The following is a 25,060-nucleotide window of genomic DNA, read 5'->3' as shown; positions in this document are numbered from 1 at the left end:
CGCGGGAATGTTTCTCAATGTCAATGACAGCAGGTTTTGACGGCATATTATTGGCACGTATGCTGTGCACTGCCTGCTTGCATTAATATTGAGTGCTGTCAGTTGGTTTAAATGGGCTGATTCCGTGGGTATTAGAAAATTGTAGCTTGACAAGGATTTTAAAGATTGCGAATACAACGTTGACAGCTGGCTAATCATGGATGATACAAGTCTGCCCTGGTCTATTATTGGAAAGTCTAGCTTTCTGACGTAAGGCATAAACTTTGCAACTGCTTGACAAATTGGCTGGTATCATGTACGATATTAAATTCAGAATAATGGCTCTGATATTGTTATCCCCAACCCAGCCATCAATAACAATTTTGCTGACGTTACTCCAATTAAACTGTCCAAACGAAAATACATCATTAATTTCGTTGACTAGCGAGCGATAGTACTGAGGATAGTTTATTTTGATGGACAGGGTTTTCACTAGATGTGTGTTTCCAGTAGACTTGATTAACCCGATGTTTGTGTTGACCAGCTTGTCCCCAATATGTTTGTCTTCTGAATGCTCAACAAACCAATGCTGTGCTCGTTGTTTCCATACAGAATTGCGTTACGATAGACCAAATCTGATGCTGCTTTTCTCCATTCGTGGCAAACGCCTAATAACGCAAGACTGCTTACCCACTTATCGAGGTTTTGTTGGTCAACGTCTACGACCTCGCGTATAATTTTATCAAGTACGACAAATGGAAGATGGCTAAAATGAGACATGTTAAATAAAAATAATAAAAAGTTGGTGTGCAGTTGTGCGTTGTGGTCTATACAAAGTAGTGTTTAAAGTGGTAATAATAAAATAAAAATAAAAAATATGCGGGTGTGGAGAAGAAAAAATGAATAGATTATAAGCAAAAGAATAGCGAGTTATTATAATTGTGCGACGACAAAAAAAGATAAAATAAAATATTGATAAAAAACTGGCGCTTATTATACAAAAGATAATACATAAAAAATGTTTACATAAAGCTAAAAAGTATCAATTTTCTCTTTATTTTACATAAAGCTAAAAAGGGGGGCCAGGCTAGGCATCAATTATAAAAAGTGCTTTATAACTGCCACTGCATAATTATAATATATCGCTTGGTGCGTGAAATAAAAAATGGCTAAAAAAATATTTTGCGGCCAGCTTTGACTGGCCGGTGTTTTAGTCTCTGAGTGTATTTTTGGCATTGAGGCCAGATACTTCCCACTCGATCTGACTTCCAAAATAACAACATCAGCTGACTTTTTACCCATACTCACATTGAATGGAAATCAATCGCTGGAATTAACAACAAAAATAGAACCGATTTTTGTTGACTTCATTCCCACACACTCGCTCTGTTTAACCTCCCTCTCGGCCATCTTAATCACTTTTTCTTTTATCTATACACGCAAAACACATACCATGGACAGACAAGCAGAGCAGCGCCGAGAACTTCTTTACACCAACCTCAGCAAACAGCTCACCCGCCTCAACCAAAACTTTGATACATTAGGCAAAAATGTCACTGTAATGAAGGAACAGGCCGAGCTGTCGCAACGGCTGGCGATATCACACGCCTCCATTTTCATGGCTTCCAAGGATGTTCTGTTGGGCAAAAAAGATAAATAGTTTCTATTCATCTTCTTCCGTGCACAATAATATAAACATTGTTTCAGGAATAGTATTGGTTCACTGCCACAATTTTCTATTTTATCCTATTGCATGGAAGACTGGGATAAGGAGGGGGGAATGCATCATTGGGAGCAAGAGCGGGGAGGCTCGTTTTGAATGAGGCGCCAACAATAACATCAACTTCCCTTGTTGTTTGGCAGATTTGATTACCATTGGTTAGAGCACGATTAATGTAAACATTATATGTGAATGTGTGATTGGTGTAAATACTATTAGCCCAAATATTTAAGCTAAAAATGGGGACCAAGTCTTTTTTCATTTCGCACCACCACCACCAAAAGAGAAATATTGCACCTATTGTTCTGTTTCAGGTAACGTTCAGTACAATACATCTTACAGCTTTTTTATACAATTTATGACGGAACAACAAAATGCAACTTTGTGGATATATATGTTCCAATAACTGCTTTTATATTTTTTTATTTTTATTCTGAGAAAAACTTTGCATAATATTTTATTTGGGTTGGTATAAATACAGCAAGACACAAGACATTGGTCAGAGTGAAATCAGTTTTTTAGGTAAGGCTTTTTCTTTTTTTTTTTTTTTTTATTTTTATTTTATTTATTTTTATTTTATTTTTATTTCTCTTTTTTATACTTCTTTTTTATACATAATTTTTTATGTGTTTGGGTTTAATTTTTCTCTCGTTACCAAACACATCTCAATCTCAGCCACTAATCTTTTTTTTACTTTCCCCCCACCCTTGCTCTTCTCTCTTTTTTCGTTCTCTGGATTTGGTCTAAGGATTAACTCGATATAAATCCGGTCTGTTTATTTTTTTGCTTCTTGTTTTTTCAGCGCACATCAAAATCTCCCTCTCTCCCTTCAGTTGTGTTTTCTTTTTTCCTTTGTCTCGATTTCAACCAAATTCACACCAATTCACACCAATTCAATCCAATTAATAAAAAAAAACCAATTTTGCATCTTAATTCAGCCAACATATAAGAACCCTAACCATGTTCCAAAACAAGAGTTCGACCATGCCGCTGCGCCAGCGCATACCAGTCCACCGCCAGACCGCTGCTGCTGTTGGTGCCGTCTCTGCTATCACTGACGAAAACAGTGTGGCCGCACTCGGTGTGGCAGCTACTCACTCAGCCAAGGATATCGAACCTGCTACCAAACCGGGTGTAGTGGCTAAACCCCGCAGTGCACTGCAAATGCCTACTACTTCCACCACCATTGGTATCAAGACCACTACAACCGTTACTGCCAAGACCTTTGTCCAACCTGGCGTTGTCTCTACTGCTTCGACTACTACGAGGGCTCGTAGTGCATTGGGCGAAGTAGGGAACACAAAGGTAAATACAACACGCAAATATTGCCGTCGTACTTTTTCTATTTCCATGCATGAAGGAATCAAAAGGGTGGCTTTTTTGTTTACCTTATTCTCAAATCACAAAGTGAAAAATATCACGTATATATGTTGTTTCTCTCATCCCCTTTTTCTGCCACTTCTTTTTTAGGCCCAGGCGAATGTCTCGAGACTGCCGCGCCTTGCCGAGTCTTCCATCCCAACAAACGTTGTCAAGCCTGCAAGCAAGCCGCCGGCCTATGGTGGGGGGCCCACTCGCGCGCGCCAGGCCAGTGCTATTGCGCGTCCGTCTGCTGCATCCCGGGTCGCCGGAGTGATGGGTCCGCGTCCAATCAGCAAGCCGGCAGCTAATTTTGGAGCGCGTCGTCCGCACCCTGTGGTTGTCACAGCAGCGGCCGCCGTTGTGGCTGCCACCACGAACAAGCGCTCTCGCGTCGAAGCCATTGCCGATCAAACCTCGGTTGCCTTGGGAAAACACACGCGTAGCGGACGCGTCACCAGCAGGCTTGTGCGCAGCGATAGTGCGGCCAGCATGGCCAGCACGGCCAGCAGTTTGGACATCCGCGGATACGAGTCCGATGACCGCATGAGCTACGAGTCGGATCAGAACATGAGCGTGGACTGCGCCTCGACGGCCGTTGGCAGCACAGTCAGCCTGGTTCTTCCGCCCATCGAGCCTCTGGTCCTGAAGACCTCACTTACAGAGGATGAAACCGAGGAAAGAAAGTTTGTCGCCATTGATACCATCGACTACGCTCTGTCTCACACGGGCTGTATGAGCGAGCACCCCATCATCATGACCGAGATTAACGCGTTCGAGGACGACGTTGACCCGATGGACCAGACGCAGATTCCAGAGTATTCTGATGAGATCTTTGGGTACATGCGCGAGCTTGAGGCGCGCCTGAAGCCCAACCCCGAGTACATAAAAAAACAGAAGACCTTTGATTGGACAACGCGTTCGGCGCTGGTTCTCTGGCTGGTCGAGGTCCACCATCGCTTCGGCCTGCTCACCGAGACGCTCCATCTCTGCGTCAACTTCATCGACCGCTTCCTCTCGGTCAAGGAGGTGGCCATAGGCAAGCTGCAGCTGGTTGGAGCCGTCTGCCTTCTCCTGGCGTCTAAATACGAGGAGACGCATATCCCCAGCATCAAGGACATTATTTTTATGGTCGACAAGAACTTTTCCGAGGACGATATTCTGCGTGCCGAAAGGTTCACGCTCAGGATGCTGAACTTTGACCTGGGCTGGCCCGGGCCCATGTCATTCCTCCGGCGCACATCCAAGGCCGACAACTTTGACATCACCACACGTACGCTGGCCAAGTACTTGATTGACGTGACCCTCATCGACCACCGCTTCATTGACATTCCGCCAAGCAAAGTGGCGGCCACTGCGACATACCTCTCGATCAAATTCCTAGGCAAGGGCGTGTGGACCAGGGCACATGCCTTTTACTCTGGTTACTTTGAGAGCGAGCTAATGGATACTTCCATTTTGCTGATCGAGCAGCTTTTGAATCCCAGAAAGCACAGGTCGATCTTTGAAAAGTACAACGACAGGAAGTTCATGAAGGCCTCGGAGTTCACTTATCAATACCTTAAGGCTCATGGGTATGAGAGGCTTCTGGCTCCCACTGCCCATGATTTGGTTCCCAACCCTATCTCTGGTCTTTCTCTTGCCAGTGGTGTATGATTTTTCCAGCTTCATTTTTTCTTTTTTCTTTTTCCAGCAAACTTTTTTTTAATTTTTGAAAAGCCATTATTTTATTTTTGTTGACTATATTCATATTCAATTTATTTTTACATATAAACATTTCGGGTTCATGGAGGCATATCCGCATGGTTGTTTTGTATTTGTATTTGTATTTGTGTTTGTGTTTACTCATATTTCATGTTTTTATCAATATTAAATTGAGAGCGCTGATATTGTCGCTGCCTGAAAAAAGAGTAAAAAAATTGAATCTGCGTATGGTGACTGAGGCGCACATACGATGGATCACTTTTTTTGCTGATTTGGCAGTAGTACTCAGAGGGTTTTTTCCTTCAAGGTCAATTGCGCTCTGTGACTGTGGCTGCGAGCAAAAAAACAAGGGGAGAATAGGGAGGGGAGGGGGAATGTGTAAAGAACGTTTTGAATAAAGGAGCTCATCCCTCTCTCCCCCTCTTCTCTCCTCCACTCATCGCGATGAAAACGGTGTTTAATTATTTTTTATTTTTATGCGACATTGGTAACGCTGTGGCTGCTGAGACCGCATCGAGGTAGTGAGGCTAGGCTTATTAATTGTCCGCACACTATATACAAAAATTCATCTCTCCCTCCTACCCATTTTCTTTTGTTTAAGAATAGCGCGGGTTCATTGAATGATACGTTGGAAAAAGAAATGGTTGAGAAAATGGCTATTGTAAAGTGGCAGAGACTATACGCACTAGAAAAAAAAGAAAATATTCGGTTTATCTGGATTTGTCATTGTCTCCCGCTATATTAAAATTTTTATTGGGAGATAAAAAAATTATTATTTGGGCCCGGCTTTGTCGGGCTCGAACTGGTGCGCCGAAATTTCCCGAGCCTCCCCGCCCCCGTTTTATCATGTGACTGCTACCCTACAACTTGCAGCATATGCTTATATCAAAACGCAGGTGATGACAGTGATTTGATTTAGCAGCTTGTTCAATTATACCTATTTACTTTATAACGAAAATTGTTCCACTAATATTTTATCCTAATAAATAAAATACGAGCGCGCCAGACTGTTATTCTGAGCATAGCGAGGGACCGACTACCAGGACCCCCTGAACTTGGCACTTGTGTCACTCTTAGACTCACCCGACATTTCCAACGATGGTATCGATGCTGATGCTGATTCCTATGCCGATGCCGATGTCGATGCCGCAAACCAGGACCAGACCACGGGCAGTCAGAGCCAAAACCCAATAGGAATCAGTGGTATGGATTCGGTCGATTTCAAACTAGCAAGGCGCGAGTACCATATTCTGCCAAAAATCCTTAAGGAGTACAGCGCCGCGCTGCTGACTGTGACCAGATTCACAGACCTTCCAAACAACTAGCGCGATTTTGCCAAACAAGTGAGGATGATGTTGTCGCGAGACGACTACTTTTTGGTGCTGTGCCGCAACAACACGACGATGCAGGTTCTGATCAAACGGAGCGACTGGGGACCCGTGGTATTCATCGTGATTTAACATGGACTTACGCCGCTGACTGGGTCATGCCGTGGGACAAGATTCCGGGCTGTGTGGCAACACCGCTGGAGGCGTCAAAGGCGGCTGAGAAGTACCGGATGACTGCTAGAGAACAAGAATTGTGGAAGGGCACGATGGGCATTTACGCCCAAAGTATTGTCCGGCACTGGCATCAGGACAAGCACATTCTGCTGAGGATGGAAGCGGATCAAGACGATCCAGTGCACAACCTGAAGGGAATAATGGATTATTTAATGATTAGCGACGCTGATGTTTCCAGAGTGTGCCCCGCTGAGTCCTCTCTAGAACCACCTGCTTAGACTGATGACCATATCAGCGATGTGCCTGAGTTTGTTTACGCTTCTTAGCAAGCAGCGCTCAGTGTCTCGCCTAAATGGAAAGTACACGCGCGCGGCGGACGAATGGCCATGGCGACGGTTAGCATCGAGACACTGAATGTGACCACAGCCCGCAGGAGTTAGAGCGCATCATGTAGGTATTTAATCTCGGAGTTTCGGCTATTCTCGTCGATAAGGTGACCGTAGAAGAGGTCGTGCTGCTCCCCCAGGCGTTGGCACGTGTGAATATTGTTGCTGTCGGTTCTATTGCCTCCGCAGGGATTGCTGCCAATCATGGTGTGGCTGTCCTGATCCAACTGAGTTTCGCCGGCGTTCGTCACGTACAGACTATATTCCCAACGAGGGTGGCATCGGGGGAGCAAAGAAGCCAAAACAGCGACGTTGCCGAAATCTCAACAAAACGTATCAGATCGACAGGAGAGTCAGGATCACAATGATGTCGAGGCGGGGCAAATGGTGAGGCGGACGCGGATGTTGACACTGCTAAGACTCAGACTCAGACACATGCCATTGAGTATCGACCGGTTTGAATCGAGCCAGTCGAAAAGCCAACTGGTACCGGAATCAGGATGATATTCGAATTTGCAAACGCGAAGAATTTACATTTATCGTGGCCAACATCCGCCAAAATATGAGAGCTTCGACATTGGGCGGCTCAAAATGCAGAATGTAGTGAAAAATTGGAGATCACAGTCTACCAAAAACGACCACGGCGTAATTTCCATAGGCAACTTTAGAGAGAACAGCAAAACGGGCGCGAGAAGATGTACGGCGTGCTCAGTGATACGGATGAGTTGATGAAGCCTGCAAAAGTGTTTATGGACCAACGAAAGCAATGCATTGCTTGGCAACGACGACAACTGGGTTGATTGCTTTTTTGCCTCGCGTAATCTGGGCTCGCAGTTCGATCAGTTGGTCCAAGTACTTGATCGAACCAAGCTGGACAAGAGCAGCTGCATGGTTGTCGCGGAGGCTGTGGCAATTGTTACTTTGCAGGGCAAAAGCTGCAACAGGTTAAGAAGATGAACGAGCGGCTCGAGCGTGACAGCATCAACACCTAAAGACAATGTGGGACCGACAGATTTGGATGCTCCTACAGAAGACATTCCGGCGCCAGTCCCCCCATTAAACAGCAAGCAATGACGCAGTGAGCTAAACAAGGCGCGCCTGGAATTGGTCAATATAAATTGCAAGCTTGGAAGACCACAGCAGCTGGAAAAGCTATTATACAAAAAACTGGGCGGGGCTTTCAAGGCGCTACGCGTGGGTGGATATGGTAAAGGAGGCTGGTTTTTTGCAGGGCCTGCCAGTTTATATTTTGAAGCTGTCACAAACTTGACAAACAAATTCTGGTGAACGATTGGAAGGAGATACAGCGAACTACAGCGAATTCCATTGGTAAAAAATACGCCAATGGATAAAAAGCCAAACTGTAGAGTGGCGGATTACGCGTAGTGTGGCAGAGTGCTGGTAATGTCTTTATTTTATATAATAGTATGACATTAAAAATGATAATATTAATTGAGTTGTAAAATGGCTATCACAGCATAACTTGTTATCATGCGCACAAATCACTTTAGTAAGTCAATGCAAGCAGCATGTGCTATCAAAAGTTGCTATTCCTCAACAAATTACCGCTCTAACCAACCATTTGCCCAATTCATACTATTTGCAAATAAAATTAACATGTATTTATTTAATATACACTGGGGGTATTTGCTCATAAATGCAACGGAATTCTAATAAAAATATGTTGGGTCTGCGGGGCGTGTGCTCACCGTTCATTGTCAGAGATGGGCTGCTGACATGCACGCATTTTCACTGACTGTGGGCTTATTTTAGCTTTTTATTTCTTTTGGAAATACTTCTTTATATTTTGTTTCAATGGATAAAAAGAATATTGCTAAAAAGCACATGTGGACACACACATTTGATGTACACATCTACGTTTTTGCCCACGTAGCTGCGTGGATGGAATGCAAAACAAATGACATAAAAAACCAAAGGCGTGGTGCTCAATTTTTGTACTAACAATATTTGTTTCACTTACAAACATAATTTAGAAAAATCTAGAAAACCGTGACAGATAATGTATCACATGGAATTTATTTCAGCTCTATGCCTTTTATTTTCTCTTTATCACTTGCTTTCTCGCTGATATGTTTATTGACAAGAGCTGCAATTTAAATGTTTATTTGACAAAAAAGAAATGGGTGGCTAAAAATTATTTAAACAGCGCAACTCCCCTCATATTTGCTATTCCTTCTCTTCTTTTTTTGTTGTCGCCATGTAATCATACTTTTCTCCTTTAGTTGCACATCTAGTTTCAAGTGGCAAGTTAAAAAACCCATAAACCAAGAATCTGTTGTATTGTCCTTCACTGTCTTAATTTATGACCATGTCCCCCACAGCCGTGTACAACATGCCAAGCTACCATGGCAACGCAAACAAACTGTATTGCCACGCGCAAAATGCTACTCTTATAACAACACTTTTAACAATGTGCCACAACAACACTGTGCCCAGAACCCAACACACAGAGAAACCATACCACACCACCGGTAATAAAGACAGACAATTTCCATACGTGTCAAGTCTTGGATACATGGTACCTGACAGATACGCATATAACAACCCTCGTATTTCGTCAGACACGTATGTCAAGCTGAAGGATGTTCCGGTCGAGCTTCAGTGCCCAAACTGCTACAAATACGTGCATACCAAGATTCAAACACGTGCCAGCTCGCGGACAGTCGCAATGGCAGTTGCAATAGCCACGGTGTATTGGCCACTGGCAGTACTTCCGTTTGTGACACAGTGGATGAAGAAGACTGTGCACATTTGTCCTTGTTGTAGACATGATCTGGGGAAAATAGTGACTGTGTCGACAAATCGCATGTATAATTGATACCGAATACAAGCTGAAGAGAGCTGAGAGCCAAAGAGTATGGTGTGATGCTCGATTTGTTATATTTCTTGTTTATTATTCATTTTCAATATTTCTAATTCTACACTTGTACACTAATTGTGATAATTAATTTATAAATCAAAAACAAATAATTGTTTAAAACATTCACAATTACTAATCCTGCTTGACCTTTTTGCGGTACCATGCCCACTGTGCAATAATAACCACGTCACAAACAAGCCGCATTGCCTCACCAACACTGGCGTCTGCAAAAGGGACACTTGTATTTTTTGTCAGATGTCCATCATTATCCCGACCAAGTACTGGCCGACCCCACAGATCGTAATAGCTGCGGGCATCAAGGACCCAGACTTGACGCGGTAATTGACCAGGATTTGCGGTAACAATTCGAACCAGACCACCACGTATATACTGCTAGATATGACTTTTAGAACGTATCCAAGCTCCCAGACATTCTTGTCGTTTTCAATAAAGGCATACGCTGAGGTAGCAATGAGAACAGGAAGGGCAATGGCACGCATCCAGTACATGGTGGCTTTGTCAGTCTCTTTGCGCAATTCAATGATATGTCTCTGTTGTTTGGCTTTGGTTACAACAACTGTATCCTGATCTTTTGACACAGCGTACTGCTGATCAACGGCTGTGCGACTGTCAGCATCGGCGGTGATCTCCACAGGCGGCTTTTGTCCCTGAACACGCCCGCCAAACCAGGACGGAATTTTGAATCCTGAGAAAGGTCTCCGGATATGAAACAAAACCGACATTGTGCTTACAACAGAAATTAATGCGTCAGGATTCCAAATGTCGTTATTCAGATAGACGTACATGCAGCGAAGCATGCTATCTGTACAGCAAAGAATAATAGCCGCGCGCGAAATGCCGTCAAAATTAGACACTGGACCAACCCAGTACTCCAAGGCCACCTTTAACTGAATAACAATCATAACCGCATATGCCAACATGAGCACACTCGCGATAATCAGGATTGGCATGCCGTTTTTCTCAACCATAGTCAGCGGCCTGTAGTGAGATCTCTCTTCGCTGTTATTATCACCGTCGCCGTCATTATCGTAAAAAGTAGGGTAACCATGGGCCACGACAAGGTCCTGCAGGTCCAAACAATAGTGCTTGTAGTCACGGCCAGAGTTACCCAACTGCAAAGCCATGTCCTTGATCACAATCCACCCTTGCCTAATGCCCTGCAGTTCAAGCTCCATCTCGACTGCCAGCTCGCTCGGTGCGTCATCATTATCAGCAGTAGCAGCAGTCTTATTGCTGCGGAGAATCGAAACTGGTATAAAGTCAGCTGGATTCCGCGTGTACTGATTCAACAGGAGCGGCGGTCTATACGTGGTAAAAAACTGCTTGCCCCATTCGGTATGTAAAAACTGGTGGTATAGAATGTGCCTGGGCAGCTCACTGTACTTGTATGCGTGGTCTTCGAGCACAATAGCCCAGGGTACGTTGGTCGCAGCTATCAAATCGAATTGCGGTTCCATCGACGTATCCAACACTAATTCCCGCGTGGTATTCGGGTTCTGCCACCAGGCAATCGCAGCGATGGCGGTGACCATCTGTGAATCGGTGGTGTTTGGATGTGGCGTGAACTGGCCCGCGATTTGCATGAACAAGTGAAGGTAGAGCGTGCTGTCATGCTCAGTGTCCAAATAAACTGACGCCGGGATTTTGACCTTGGCGCTATGCTGAAGCAGTGGGTACTTGTTCTCCAGGCTCTGCGGTTCGATGTGCCAGAGCATCTGGGCTGTCTCAAAAAAGTCGGTCGTATTTTCATAATAGTTTAGTCTGGTGGAAGCGTACATTTTGGCCTCGTATGTGGATTGCTCTTGCCAATGCATGCGGTACACACGGGCCCCAGTGGGCGTGGGGCCGGTGTCGGTGGTGGTTACAATTGTTTTGACGAGGAATAGCTGGTAGATCGCATAGCATGTGCCGAGTAGCGCGATGCCGGATATTAGGGTGATGCTTAACCAGAAGAGCAGGCGTATGGATCGGCCTGCCAACCTACCACAATTGATGCTGGCCATTGTGAAATTTGGAATAAAAAGAATTTGAAAAAATAGAGCAAACTAATAAAAAATTTGAATATCAGCGGAAGTGAGATGAAAGACTCTGGCTTTCGGGGCCTTGTAACCAATCGCCTACACAAAGTAAAAGCAACTAAAATAAAAAATGGAACATAGTGTGCAAATCTCTTGCAAATCCCATCATCAAGCCGTAAAAAGTTTGTTCTACTCAAACAGTAATAACCAGATGGAGGTGTGCGCAGGCTGGTCATTTGTACATATCAAAGTCGAGTACAGGTGACAAAACACGTTTAGCTGTAAACAACATTGATATTTATTTTCATTTAAATTGTTCAATATGTTAATAATCAAATCACTATAAGGTATTTAAAATCAACAAAGCTTAAAAAAATTTAACTAATCACAAAATAAAGCCACCAAAAATCCCACCCGGTGCACAAGATAAAGTGTGGGCTGATTGAAGAAAATAGATACATTAAGCAATATATAAAACAAGTAAAAAATCAAAAAAATAAAGTTGATGAATAAGACGAAATGTCTACCACGCCATCTTGCCCATCATGGGCTTTATTGCAGACCTGGCTACATGCTCCAATAACAAAAATTATTCTAGGGGCGGCGTGTCTGGGAATTCTCCAGACCTGGGTCTAATTGCCTGGCAATGGAAGTGCCAGCCAGGGTGTTAGTAAAAGCAATCCTGAGCACTCGATCTGCCAGCTAGTGCGTGTGACAACAAAGTGGATGGACATGGAGGACTTTGTCCAAAACTATAATCATTTTATTATCATTTTCTAGATTACATCAATTTATTTTATCCGCTGCATGTACCACCAACAACACCCATGATAACGAGTATAAATGCAAACACGCCAAAGATTATTCCAACAGCAATTCCGACATATGGAGTATTATGTATATTGCCAGAGTTTGTGCGCGCCGCTCTGGTGCTATTACCCAAGTAAACCTGAAAACCTGTAATTATATCGCGTACCTCTGCTCTGGCATTGTCGCGGACAATGGTGTCATTGCGGATATCCAAAATAATTATGTTACACGCTGAAGCGCTGACCTGAAACTCGAAGCCCGACCAGTTGCCACACGGTGCAATCTGGATTGTGCCGTAGTTGAAATCTGTGAATGTGATGTTATTGTATCCCATGTTGGATATTCCACGGTTGCCAATAAGCAGAATGCTAGAGGTATTGCGGAACTCGCTGCTGGGCTCATTGCTTTCTTGCTGCTAAAAATGTTAAAGCTGGCAGGTCTCGTGCTCTCAGCCAAATTGGTGGGTGCTGACTGCACAATCAATGCCAATGTCAGACAAACAAGCATAAGAATGTGTGTCAATAACTTTATTAGGAATAAATAGAAATTAGCATAGGAATTATTATTAAAAGAATAATATACAATGTTGTGAAGAACAATCACCTGCGCCTACTTTATTTGTTTTTTATTTGTGGTCTTTGAAATGGTAGAAACAGAGTGCTTGAATGGTTTTTTTGCTGGGTTTTTCATTCAACAGTTGTCAAATTTTGCCCAAAAGCAATTATTTAGGAATTTTTATGAGAAGCAAAACAATGCACCGGGCATCGTCTGTCTGCATCTTTACATATTGCACTAATCGTTTTTACTCTTTTAATTATATTCATATATACAAGCTGTACTAAAAACCAACAATAAAACTTGAAATAAATAGCCGTGATAATTTTACAAGATTCCAAAAAAATATTGTTTCACTTGTTGGAAGGAATCGAAAGAGAACAATTGCTCCCAATCGATTTTCTTGTCTGACCAGGTTTTCAAACATATGATGTGCCTGCAGCAAGCAGGAGAAGGTGTTGTGGATGTCAACAAAATATTTTAAATAAAAAAACGAATTACATGATGAGAAAACTTTGATTATAGAGTGTTTGCAAAGTATCCACAACATCAAATGCACTTCATATGGCAATATGTGGGAGAAATCAAAAAAATGTGTGGCTCGTGTCAAATAAAAAATAAACTACATATTGAGCCGAGCCGAAGCAATCCACTTTGTATGGATCGGAATATTTGTGTGTGCGTGCGTGCATGCGTGCGTACGCGATGACGATGGGTTGCACGTGCCTACATGTTTTTATGTGTATTTTGGTGTTTTCGTTTTGCGAATTTTAACTTTCTTTTGTAAACGCGTTCTCCATTTCTCCATTTATATATTTTTCATAACCTTATTAGACAAACCAAGTTAATTTCAAATTCAGTTTGCCAGTACAAGAGTAAACAGCATTGGCGATAATGTCGGGACCGAATTTTCTAGATGTGAGTGGCAGCGAAAGAGAGAAGGGCAGAGAGTGAGGGGGGAGGGGGGAGAGAAAGAGAGAGCGGTTGTTTTGTCATAACGCACAAAATGACACTAACTCGTTATTGAATTCCATCAGCTATTTTTATTTTGTAGAAGGCCGTGGAAATTATTAACAATGCAATAGCAGAGGACACGGCGGGAACTATGAGGAGGCATACAAGCAGTACATGAATGCGCTCGAGTGGTTTATGACGGCGATGAAATGTGAGTGAAGCTTTTGAATTTGACTTTGTTATACGAATCGTCATTCAAAATAACACTAGGCCTTTCACCTTTCACCTTTCGCCTTTTGTTGGAGCGCTTATAACTAACCGGCTCTACACTCTCCCACCTTTTAGACGAAAAGTACGAGAAGCGCAGGGAGCACATTCGGAAAAAGCTTGCTGAGTACATGAATCGGGCGGAGCAACTCAAGGAGCACATACTAAGTCGCAGGAAAAGAAAAAGCCAGTGGCAGTCGGCAGCACGAGCACTGGGAATGGCAGTGGGAACGCGGGCAAGAAAAAGGGCAAGGGTGACGACGACGACAGCGGAGGACTTGACAGCGAAACAAAAAAGCTGCGGCAAGGCCTGGAGGGAGCGATTCTCAGCGAAAAGCCCAATGTGCACTGGGAGGACGTCGCTGGCCTGGACGGCGCCAAGGAGTCGCTCAAGGAGGCCGTGATCTTGCCAATCAAGTTTCCGCAGCTCTTCACGGGCAAGCGCACGCCCTGGCGCGGAATCCTTCTTTATGGCCCGCCGGGAACGGGAAAATCCTACCTGGCCAAGGCTGTGGCCACCGAGGCCAACTCCACGTTTTACGCCATCTCCTCCTCCGACCTGGTGTCCAAGTGGATGGGCGAGAGCGAGAGGCTGGTGAAGAACCTGTTTGCAATGGCGCGAGAAAACCGGCCTTCAATTATTTTATCGACGAGGTCGACTCCCTCTGCGGCTCCCGCGGCGATGGCGAGTCGGAGGCATCGAGGCGAATTAAAACCGAGTTCCTCGTGCAAATGAACGGCGTCGGCAATGACGACACTGGCGTTCTGGTCTTGGGCGCAACCAACATTCCGTGGGCCCTGGACGCTGCCATCCGCCGTCGGTTCGAGAAGCGCATCTACATTCCGCTCCCCGACCCCTCTGCGCGTGCCCGCATGTTCCAGCTGCACATCGGAAATACGCCGTGCACGCTGACGCAGCGCGACTACAAGTCTTGGCCGATCGCACGGAAGGGTACTCGGGATCGGATATTGCTGTCATAGTTAGGGATGCCCTGATGCAGCCCATTCGTAAAGTGCAGATGGCGACGCATTTCAAGCGCGTCGTCAGGCCCGTGGATAATATGCAGCCGGGTGGGCCGACGCGCGAGTACTGGACGCCCTGCTCGCCGGGCGATCCCCAGGCTATCGAGAAGACGTGGTCGGAGGTCTCTGGCGACGAATTGTGGGAACCGGATCTCACGCTGGCTGACTTTTTGAAGGCTGTGAAGACCAGCCGGCCGACTGTCAACAACGCTGATCTTGAGAAGCAGATTGAGTTTACCGATGACTTTGGACAGGAAGGCTAATTCGCTTTTTTTATATTTTGTTTTGTACCAAATTGTTCTAGGAAGAAAAAATGAATTTATTCCCAGCGCTTTTCCTAATATAATCAATATTATTGTCGTAGTAGCAACAAGCTTCTTTAGGTTTTCAACCGCCTCCCTAAGATACGTGTTTCTCTCTACGTCCGCGCCATACTCAATATCCTTGACATTATTGTGTAGCGCTCTGCTGGCATATGAAGGTTTTTTATGTGCATAGAAAAATTCCCTCATCCATCTTGGTCTGGTTAATGTATTTGAACAGCACATATTTGGTATGGTAGGCTGGTTCGAATGTTGAACAGTACAATATGTTAATCAATTGCAACCCGTTTGTTTGCGCTATAGTTAGCTTGGCAGCTGCCCACAAGACAGGGACAATGGTGAAAGCGAGGATAGAGGCAAATTGCATATTTGACAGAAAAATGAGCTATGAATACTAATTATTTAAATACAGATTACAAATCAATTGTTGGCGGTTGCTGAGTAAATCTGTGTTTTTAGTACAGAACATTTATTTTATATACACCAAGCTATCCTCTATGAGGCCAGGAATTTTGTTTATGAGATTGATGTAATTGAAAAGCAACTTTTTAAAAATACAGATAAATGAACAATTAACAAATGACTATTTGTAAATACATACATGTTGAGCTCTATAACACCGCCTATTGAAAAATTTTACAATTGACTAGATAAGAATTGTTTGTTTATTTATTCAGAAAATACAAGTCACATTTTAATTTAAAGCCACAAAATGAAGTTATTTTTTGTTAAATACTATTATTAATTCACAATGAATTACTGGAGTATTGATTTAATAAATATTATCAATGAGAAAACAGTATGCAGTTAACAATAACAATTATGCAAATGTAATATTCACCAAGTGAGGATACGCCTCTTTATATTTTTCAACAAACACGGAATTGTTAAAGCTGTTGTTCCTGTGCAATATATATTTCAAACTCGGCAATGCCAGAAGTAAATATTTAAGACAGTCGACTTTCATTTCCTCAGTGTTTGCAATAATATTATTTTTCATAAGCAGCTTAGTAATGCTACTCGAAATTGGTTTCACGTGCTCGAGATTTAATTTGGAGTTGTCGTCATGCAATATGTTGTCCAACTCTAACTTTGTCAACTTTGGTATATTGGCAGGCAGATCCAACAGTGTGTCAAACTTTACCGACTGATTGAGTTCTAAATTGTGGAGGTTGGTCCATAATATCTTTTGTGAATTAAGCATGGACACATCCATATTCAGTGTCAAATATGCAAATTTTATAACAACTGTACTTCCAAAGAATGCATTTGCTGTTTTATAAAACCTGTCCATATCATCGTTAGAGTCTAACTTGATGTTAATATTGCACGAATCAATGACTCCAGCACTTGAGCTGTTAAACATTTGCAACGCCCTGTAAGATCCAATAATAGATATATTGTTCAGATGAGTAAACTTGATAGAAGCATTGACAAGTTACACTCATCGCTTATATTTTGAATATATATTCTGCGTACTTTTGGCAAGTGCAATACAAATGGCTGCCTTCCAATTGCAGTATTAGATCTAATCTGGTCTCCCATTGTGCTTGTTTCTGTGGCGATGTGGTTTATATTAAGACTTTTTAATCTGCTCATTTGAATATTATCCGAGCTGTTATTTTTTGTAGAATCTACCCAATGGAAATTGCTTAGATCGCCCTCAATGCTAATTTTTTCAATTGTTGTTGTGTCTAATTTGGGAAGCGGTAAAAAGTTGGTGCTGTCAGGGTTAATGCTTAGTTGGCTGAGCTTTGGGAACTGCATATCAGCGGCAAATGCAGTTGGTACATTGCTAAAGTAGCACTTGAGCTGGTGAGCGTAGCCATTAGAAACAATTGTTGAAAACCTTTTGTAATAATTGTTGCACTTTCTAAACGTCAGCAACTGAATACTAGTAATATAGGGCATTTTTTCTACAAAAAAATTGGCGAACATGACCGTGGCTTTCATATAATCGGTATCGATATTTTGGTCTTGTAGTTTGGCAATGTCAAGTTTAGCCAGACAAATGTTTACATCCCTCATACAAGGCCATTGGCTAGATCCATAACACATTATACTTTGGAGTCTGTTGAGCGTGGCATTAAGGACTTTTAAGCTGTTTAGCTTTGGGAATAATACAATTTGATCAGTTGGCTGTTCCCGCGTATTATTTATAAATTGTTGGTAATTTGCAAGGCTGTCTTCAAAACGCCATATAAACTGTATGTGTATGCTTTCCAGTTGTTTAAAATTGATTGTATTGGATACTGATTTGTCTATCAACATATCCCAAGAAAATGCGGAATCGAGATCAAAGAGTATTAACTGCTTCAGTGATTCTGCAAAGATATTAGAAAGATTTTTCAATGATCCGGAGTTGGCATTAAGCGTCAAGTGTGATAATTTGTTTGAAAATTGCGGCGCGGTAAACTTTCTCGGGTGAAACATAGCAATTGAGGTGAGTTGATCGGCATACAAGTTGGCCAAGACATTGTAAAATTGAATCTTGTTATTACTGTGATACAAGCCCAGGCGCATTTTAGTCACGCTGGGCATATTATTTTTTATGCGATCAGCCATACTTTTGCAGTGTTGAATTGGGGCATTGGATTCTCCAAATAAATTGGCTACAAATCCCTTAATATGTAAGTGTAACTTGGTGACATTATCCCATTGAAATCTTTCAAAGTCAAAAACATCCTTAACAGATTATATGTTGGGACTGTGATATCCAAATATTCGAGCGACGGGAAACTCAATTTGGTTGTATCTTTAATCTCTACGGCATCCAATCCGGCAACAAAAGTCAGGCTTAAGCTGCGCAATTTCAAAAAACAATATTATCTTGCTCATTGTTGGTCAGTTTGCGCCATAAAAATGACGTGGAATACTTCTTAAAGTCAGGTTTAGTAAATGCTGATAGCAAAATTTCGGAATGAATTTTGAGGAACTCACATCAAAGTCGAGCGTTGTGATCTGTGGAAAATTAACTGCTTCTGTAAACGAGTATGACCGGTTGCTTACAAATGTGTTTAGGCTCTGTGAATACAATGCGAGTAGTGGATTAACTATAGGATACACCGCATTAGTATCGTCATAGATAGGTATATCCAGCTTGCTGATGTGAGGCATAAACTTTGCAAGCTGCTCGACACAACGCCTGATATCCTGCATTGAATTGGGCTGAACTACATTTGTGTCCATTTCATTGAGGTAAAATCCGCTAATTATAATTTTTTTGACGCTGGTCCAATTAAACCGCCCAAACGAAAATACATCATTAATTTCGTTGACCAACGAGCGATAGTACTGGGAATGGCTCATTTCGATGGACAGGGTTTTCACTAGATGTGTGTTTCCAGTAGACTTGATTAACCCGATGTTTGTGTTGACCAGCTTGTCCCCAATATGTTTGTCTTCTGAATGCTCAACAAAACCAATTCCATACTTGTTGTTTCCATACAGAATTGCGTTACGATAGACCAAATCTGATGCTGCTTTCCTCCACTCGCGGCAAACGCCTAATAACGCAAGACTGCTTACCCACTTATCGAAGCTTTGTTGGTCAACGTCTACGACCTCGCGTATAATTTTATCAAGTACGACAAATGGAAGATGGCTAAAATGGACATGTTAAATAAAAATGATAAAAAGTTGGTGTGTGGTAGTAAGTTGTGGTATATAAAAAGTATAATGTAAAAGAATAAAAGAACAAAAGTGTGCGTGGAGAAAGAGAAAAGAGCCAAACACGTACTGATAATATAAATTTATTGTTGCGCATCAACAAAAAAAGCAGGATAAAAGTTTTCGACAAAGGGGTTGGCAGTCATTATACAAAGGATAGTGCAAAAAACATGCAAAAAAATAGTACAAGCTTGGCGCTAATTATTTTACCTTCTTTCCACTTTTCAAATTGAATTATTGTTTTCTGTTATTTACTCTGTACATTTTTGATTTTGATTTGGTGAAAGGAAATTAGGACGATTAAATTTTAGAAAACTTAAAGCCTAATAAATAAATGAAAAATAAGAGGAAAAAAATACTTTTCACTCGGGCAGAGCGCCGATAAAGTGCGCCTCGATACGCAATTAGGCGTCTGATCTGTACCACAAGAAAGATAAGGGTAGGGGCGCAGCGGGTTGGCAGCCACTGCTTACTCTATCAGCTGATGTACCCTGGCCACCCTTATGTCGGTCAAGGAACTCAAATAGAAAGAAATGAATCACAGATACTTGGCCATGACTGATGTTCTAGCCGGCAGACTAAGCATTTAAAAAACATTTTACTAACACCCTGACTAAAAATTTATTTATACAATATAACCCATTTAGTTGTACACCAAATAGCTTTATTTTTGTGATTTAGTAATTTTGGTAAATTAATCGATCTATTCGGCTTGATTTCACGTGATTTTACCCACTGTTTTTTATGCTTGTTTGCAGCTAGATTTTTGAATTAGTTTTTGTCGAAATTTGCCATTAATAAGCAATCCAAAAACAATACGCAGGAACACAAATAACAAACCCGGCATTTTCCCCACAACACATTCCTTAATTTATTCATTTAACAATGGCTAACCCAACCAACGAGGCTATGGAGGAGGATGACTACATCGACATCGACGACACAGGGCCAGAGGGTCTCAAGGGCGCTGACGGGGGTACGCATGGGAAGAAGAGTACAAGCGCTCCTGGGACGTAATTCAAGAAGACGCCAGCGGCAGCATCCAAAGCAGTATCACCGATCTAAACTCGCAGCGAAGCCGCAAGCGGCGGCAACAACGGTCGACAGAAACACTCCAGCGCGGAATAATCCGACACGTGGTTCTTGTAATCGACCAGTCGGAGAACATGAGCACGCGCGACCTGATGCCGTCGCGGATCCAAGCGACGTTGGCACTGTTGGAGCAGTTTGTCGGGGAGTTTTTCGACCAGAATCCAATTTCGCAGCTGGCACTGGTGGCGACAAAGGACGGGCTGGCGGAGAAACTGACGGATCTGAGCGGCAATCCGAGGGACCATTTGGGAGCGCTGAGGGATAAGGCTAGTGGGGATTTGGCTGGCGAGCCGTCACTGCAGAATGCACTGGAGCTCGGGATGCATGCTTGAGGCGTGCGCCGGCGCATGGGTCGCGCGAAATCGTCTGCGTATTCGGCTCCCTCACGACCTGCGACCCAGGCGATATTGAGCAGACTTTGCGGGCACTACAGGCGGCCGAGGTGCGCGTCTCCATGGTGCATTTGGCAGCGGAAGTGCACGTGTTCCGGCGAATCTGCCAGTCTACCGCGGGGGTTTTTGCCGTGGCCGTTGATGAGGATCACATGCGGGAGTCGCTTTTCGAAAATATTCCGCCGCCAGCATTGGTTAAGGAGCGTGCGACGGCGGATATGGTGCAGATGGGGTTCCCGGTTAAGGCGCAGATGGGCGAGGTGCCGTCACCCTGTGTGTGTCATCATGAGCTGCGGTTTGCTGGGTTTCTGTGCCCTCGCTGCGGCGCCAAAGTCTGTGGACTACCGACGGACTGCGATGTCTGTGGGCTGGCGCTAGTGTCGGCGCCGCATCTGGCTAGGTCGTATAGGCATTTGTTTCCTGAGGAGAATTTTAGAGAGGCTGGGAAGAGGGCGGCTGGGGCGGTGGTGGTGTGCTTTGGGTGTGGCGCGAAGGATGCTGGATTTGAGTGCGTCGGATGTAGGCAGGCGTTCTGCTTGGAGTGCGATGTATTTGTGCATGAGACGCTGCATAATTGCCCTGGGTGCGTCTGAGCGTTAAGTGAGAGAGATAAGGAGAGAGGTGGATTAATTAATTGTTTTTGTTTGTTTGTCTGTTTGTTTGTTTGTTTGTTTGTTTGTTGAATTAGATTAAATATTATTTATATAATTTCAATTAGTGGCATGTGTGTGCGGAGTACATATAAATGTATTTTTTTGTTTGTTCCCACGACTGTATGATTATTTATCCATGGGAATACTAAATTTACAGAATATACCTAATTAAATATAAATACGAATGTGGGGAAGAGGGAGGGGGAAGATAAATATTATGAAAATATAGATGTGCAGGTGGCAATATTCCACATTAATTACAATATTAAAAAACACTTCAGTATATGTGTTTGTTACTCGCACTAGTAAATAATGTTTTATTTTTGAAAAGATATAACTATTTTACTTGAACAAAAAAAAGAGATATAAGAAAGGCAAATTCGATGATAACTGATTACCAAAAGAAAAATTTCGCTATATACATATACATTAATTTATTTTACCTTTGTTACTATTTTTTATTTTAGATACAACCAACACTAATTATTAACATCTCATACTAATATTTCACCTAATTTATTTAATCCACACCCATAATCATTCCATTTTTTGTAAAGTCACATAACAGCATTTTTTTATTATTCGCAAATGGTTCGCAGTATTTTCATCAGCGTATTTATCGCCACAGTCACCACGATGATGACGGCCACAGCAGCGCCCGGTGGTGGCGGTTACGGCTACAACAACAATGGCGGCGGCGGTCCACGGTTACGGTAAAGACAACTACGGCTATGAGGAGCGCTGCTGCGCCACCGAAAGCACCGGAAATCACCGTCCACGTTATCCGCCCTCCCCCTACGTTCATCTACGATGTGACGCAAACAGCTTACTATACGGAGCACCATGATTGCTACAATTGCCCGTATGTCTGTGGCCCCACTTGTATCCCCCAGGGTGAGGTGCTTGCACCTTGCAATACCGGTCGTGAAATTGTTGTTCATAAGAAGCTGCGCAAACCCAAGCAGCAGCAATACTAGAAAACCATTTTTTATTGTTCTTAAATATATACTTTCCATTTAGTTAATTAAATACTATTATTATTATTATTTTCCTCAGTGCATGCCCATTAGACTGAGGAAATCGGGTAAATGCCTCAGCCGGTCCTTGACCTTCAGCGGTAGAGAGTGAGACAGTGGAAGCCCATGGTACTGAGTCTGCTCGTCCTCATACGAAGCTATCTGCTCGCGCACATTAATCAACAACCGACTCCCATCGCAAAACAGTATAGTCAACAGGCAATCATCAGCACCATTTGCACCAATACCAGTGCCAATGCCAATACCATTACCGCTAGCTCCTCCTTGGGCAGCCATGCACCATCCAATACCGGGCAAAAAACAGGCATCGCGGAACGTGCGTTCGGCCAGCAAATAACCCATTTCCGCATCATTCTTATTCTTCGATAACTGCGCGGCAGTAACACTGGTATTGTGGGTGGTGCCGCTGCCATTGATGATACTGGGCTGTAACAGTAAAGATAGCGGTGCTGGTGGGTGGTTGAACTCCTCGACTAGTTTGGTGATTGGCCCTAGGTTGGCCTTCTCGGTGGAAAAGCGCTGCCCAGTGTGGTGGATCCGCCCGGATGCCCCACACTGATCGGCCTTTGGCCCCGCTGCTGCTGGTGGTGATGCTGCTGCTGTTGCTGCTGTTGCTGCTGTTGCTGCTGTGCTGCTGTGCTGCTGTTGCTGCTGGTGTGGTGATGGTGGTGCTGTGACTGCGACTGCGGCTGACTCGATCTCTGCGGCAGCCCTCTGCTAATACTGTTTCGCGGGCGCAGTCCCAGCGGCACAAACGGTTCCGAAGCATCCTGCTGATCCCAATCAACCTCCACAGGATACAAGATCTCGCCCTCATGCTCCAGCTCGCCCTCCCTCTCAGCCATCATGTTTTCCTCAAACCCCCTCAACATCAGATCAAACCTCACCGCTCGCCGCAAAGCCTCCATCGCATGGCCGATGATCCCACGGAGTTCCCAGGCACTTTTGTTTCGGGGTTATCCCTCTTGTCGAAATCAGCACGTCCCAGGGCACACTTTTGGATCTCGTTAGGCAACCCCTCTTCATTGCATGGGATCTCCACCATGGCCCAAGCTCCCCGCTCCCCCGCCGTTGGGGTTTTCGGCGCTCTGGTGATTTCAACCTTGACTCCGTTGAAGAACAACAAGCGGAACACCCCCTCGGGCCCATCCTCATATAGCCAGGCCTTTCCCTGTGGCGTACTGATCCCCAGTCTCTTCTGCTGTCCGCGCAGCGTCTCCACACACCGGCACGCCACACGCACCGCCTTGGCAACCTCTGCAGGCAGCAGCTCCATCTTCCACGGATACGTGGTGCGCGCCAAGGACGGGTGCAGGGTTTGTGGATTATTGGGCCGGGTGAATTCATAAATACGCTGGTGCACGAGGAAAGCGCGAGGAGCTGGGGGGAGCTGGGAAGGTCGAGAACGAGGAGGTGGTCGCGCCGCAAATGCAGCGTGCCGTTCTTGAATTGCGCTTGAGCGGCGCCGGAAGCCGCGCGGTCGAAAAGTTGCCGAGATAGTCGGTGGCCGCGGCAAGGCCGGGGGCCGGTGCCGGTTCTAATGTGGGTGCGGTGCCGGTGCCGGTGCCGGTTCTAATGCGGGTGCTCCTGGCCGACGTCCGGCTCCGCCCGCGTGCCTCTGCGGCAGAATGCGCTCGCCCAATAATGCAGCTGCATTCAAGGCATTGTCCGCGTGTGGGAGGATCCGATCCCTCCCCGCGTTGTCCTCAATCCTCTGCAGTGGCACCTCAGGCTTGCCACTGGCAAAAAACTCGTGGTCCAGTATCTCCTCGCTGCGCAGCCGCTCGCGCGGATCCACACGCAGCAGCTCAAACACCAGGTGCCGCGCCTCCCTCGACAGCGTCCTTGGCAGCCGCACCTGGCGCGCCACCACGTCCTCCGTGATCTGGTCACCCCTGCCAACCGCCCCAAAGGGCTGCGTACCAGTCAGCAAGGTCACCAGTAAACACCCAAGCGCCCAAACATCGGATTCGCTGCCATACGGCAAGCGCGCCAGAACTTCGGGCGAAATGTAGCTAGGCGTGCCGCACAATGTCATCTCCTCGCCCCTATGCCGCCCCCGCTGCTGCTGCTGCTGCTGCTGCTGGGCTGGTTGGTCCGTGTGGCGAGCCCGAAGTCGCATACGCGCACGTGCATGTTAGAAGCCAGCAGAATGTTGGCCAGCTTCAGGTCCCTGTGCAGCGCACCCCTGCGGTGTATATACGCCGTGGCCTCGCATACTTGGCGCATCACCATTCTGGCCTCGCCCTCCCCCAGCGCAGCCAACCCCTCGGCCACACCCCCAAGGCGCCTCCTCAAGTACTGCCAGAGATCCCCGTTCTCACAGTACTCCATCACCAAATACACGAACCGGTCGTCCTCAAAGGACTCGTAGATGCGCGCAATGTGCGTGTGGTCCATGCTCTCGTGGATGCTCACCTCTTGCGCTAGCCGCTGCTCTGCTGCTGGGGTCTTCAGCTGCCGCTTGTCCACTACTTTTATTGCCACGGGGGTGGTTGGGAAATGCGGGTGTAGGGGGGTGGCTCGGTACACCTTGCCGAAGCCGCCGCGCCCGATCCGATGCCAGTTGGTGAAGTCGTGCGAGGTGAGCGCGGACGGCGCCGGTGGCGGGGCCAATGCTGCTGGAGGATTGTGCGCGGCCGCATGGCCGTAGCCGCTGGTGCTTGGGCGGCTGCATTGCGTGGACGCCTGCTGGAACGACGGCTGTGTCTGGAG

General features: G+C 44.9%; 12 protein-coding genes across 12 annotated transcripts; 7 read left to right on the top strand and 5 right to left on the bottom strand.

The window, feature by feature from the left end:
* Positions 1–378: 378 nt before the first annotated feature.
* On the bottom strand, positions 379–861 carry BX661DRAFT_66896 (uncharacterized protein). Its single transcript, XM_051539391.1, has one exon. The coding sequence runs from the start codon at positions 757–759 to the stop codon at positions 499–501; it is 261 nt and encodes an 86-aa protein (XP_051394337.1). The 5' UTR covers positions 760–861; the 3' UTR covers positions 379–498.
* A 494-nt stretch (positions 862–1,355) lies between these two features.
* Positions 1,356–1,677, top strand: BX661DRAFT_66894 (uncharacterized protein). Its single transcript, XM_051539390.1, has one exon. It carries the CDS (start codon positions 1,433–1,435, stop codon positions 1,637–1,639), a length of 207 nt encoding a protein of 68 aa, XP_051394336.1. The 5' UTR covers positions 1,356–1,432; the 3' UTR covers positions 1,640–1,677.
* A 775-nt stretch (positions 1,678–2,452) lies between these two features.
* On the top strand, positions 2,453–4,834 carry BX661DRAFT_177854 (cyclin-like protein). Its single transcript, XM_051534746.1, has 2 exons — positions 2,453–3,004; positions 3,170–4,834. Exons 1-2 carry the CDS (start codon positions 2,660–2,662, stop codon positions 4,712–4,714), a joined length of 1,890 nt encoding a protein of 629 aa, XP_051394335.1. The 5' UTR covers positions 2,453–2,659; the 3' UTR covers positions 4,715–4,834.
* A 568-nt stretch (positions 4,835–5,402) lies between these two features.
* Positions 5,403–6,542, top strand: BX661DRAFT_169046 (uncharacterized protein; the record flags this gene model as incomplete). The annotated part of the gene is made up of 3 exons (XM_051533489.1): positions 5,403–5,423; positions 5,788–6,032; positions 6,071–6,542. The coding sequence occupies 3 exons, from the start codon at positions 5,403–5,405 to the stop codon at positions 6,540–6,542; spliced, it is 738 nt and encodes a 245-aa protein (XP_051394334.1).
* Positions 6,543–8,843: 2,301 nt separating this feature from the next.
* On the top strand, positions 8,844–9,635 carry BX661DRAFT_66875 (uncharacterized protein). The gene has a single exon (XM_051539389.1). The coding sequence runs from the start codon at positions 8,974–8,976 to the stop codon at positions 9,487–9,489; it is 516 nt and encodes a 171-aa protein (XP_051394333.1). The 5' UTR covers positions 8,844–8,973; the 3' UTR covers positions 9,490–9,635.
* A 147-nt stretch (positions 9,636–9,782) lies between these two features.
* BX661DRAFT_196415 (uncharacterized protein) lies at positions 9,783–11,555 on the bottom strand (the record flags this gene model as incomplete). Its single annotated transcript, XM_051538048.1, has 1 exon — positions 9,783–11,555. The coding sequence occupies one exon, from the start codon at positions 11,553–11,555 to the stop codon at positions 9,783–9,785; it is 1,773 nt and encodes a 590-aa protein (XP_051394332.1).
* Positions 11,556–12,366: 811 nt separating this feature from the next.
* BX661DRAFT_196414 (uncharacterized protein) lies at positions 12,367–12,714 on the bottom strand (the record flags this gene model as incomplete). The annotated part of the gene is made up of 1 exon (XM_051538047.1): positions 12,367–12,714. The coding sequence occupies one exon, from the start codon at positions 12,712–12,714 to the stop codon at positions 12,367–12,369; it is 348 nt and encodes a 115-aa protein (XP_051394331.1).
* Positions 12,715–13,704: 990 nt separating this feature from the next.
* On the top strand, positions 13,705–15,618 carry BX661DRAFT_177849 (P-loop containing nucleoside triphosphate hydrolase protein). The gene is given in 6 exon segments (XM_051534745.1): positions 13,705–13,853; positions 14,046–14,100; positions 14,235–14,324; positions 14,348–14,762; positions 14,780–15,085; positions 15,142–15,618. 6 exon segments carry the CDS (start codon positions 13,830–13,832, stop codon positions 15,440–15,442), a joined length of 1,191 nt encoding a protein of 396 aa, XP_051394330.1. The 5' UTR covers positions 13,705–13,829; the 3' UTR covers positions 15,443–15,618.
* A 4,438-nt stretch (positions 15,619–20,056) lies between these two features.
* Positions 20,057–21,248, top strand: BX661DRAFT_193096 (Ssl1-like-domain-containing protein; the record flags this gene model as incomplete). The annotated part of the gene is given in 3 exon segments (XM_051537755.1): positions 20,057–20,147; positions 20,162–20,555; positions 20,597–21,248. 3 exon segments carry the CDS (start codon positions 20,057–20,059, stop codon positions 21,246–21,248), a joined length of 1,137 nt encoding a protein of 378 aa, XP_051394329.1.
* A 648-nt stretch (positions 21,249–21,896) lies between these two features.
* Positions 21,897–22,287, top strand: BX661DRAFT_217466 (uncharacterized protein; the record flags this gene model as incomplete). Its single annotated transcript, XM_051538781.1, has 2 exons — positions 21,897–22,021; positions 22,048–22,287. The coding sequence occupies 2 exons, from the start codon at positions 21,897–21,899 to the stop codon at positions 22,283–22,285; spliced, it is 363 nt and encodes a 120-aa protein (XP_051394328.1).
* Positions 22,288–22,360: 73 nt separating this feature from the next.
* Positions 22,361–23,190, bottom strand: BX661DRAFT_169040 (uncharacterized protein; the record flags this gene model as incomplete). The annotated part of the gene is made up of 2 exons (XM_051533488.1): positions 22,361–22,864; positions 23,134–23,190. 2 exons carry the CDS (start codon positions 23,188–23,190, stop codon positions 22,361–22,363), a joined length of 561 nt encoding a protein of 186 aa, XP_051394327.1.
* Positions 23,191–23,868: 678 nt separating this feature from the next.
* Positions 23,869–24,931, bottom strand: BX661DRAFT_217464 (kinase-like domain-containing protein). The gene has a single exon (XM_051538780.1). It carries the CDS (start codon positions 24,465–24,467, stop codon positions 23,883–23,885), a length of 585 nt encoding a protein of 194 aa, XP_051394326.1. The 5' UTR covers positions 24,468–24,931; the 3' UTR covers positions 23,869–23,882.
* Positions 24,932–25,060: the final 129 nt, after the last annotated feature.

The sequence above is a fragment of the Kickxella alabastrina genome, assembly GCF_025024165.1.
Source record: "Kickxella alabastrina strain RSA 675 chromosome Unknown BX661scaffold_3, whole genome shotgun sequence".
NCBI lineage: Eukaryota > Fungi > Kickxellomycota > Kickxellomycetes > Kickxellales > Kickxellaceae > Kickxella > Kickxella alabastrina.
Note: the sequence above shows the minus strand (reverse complement) of the source record. Positions and strands in the feature narration are given on the sequence as shown.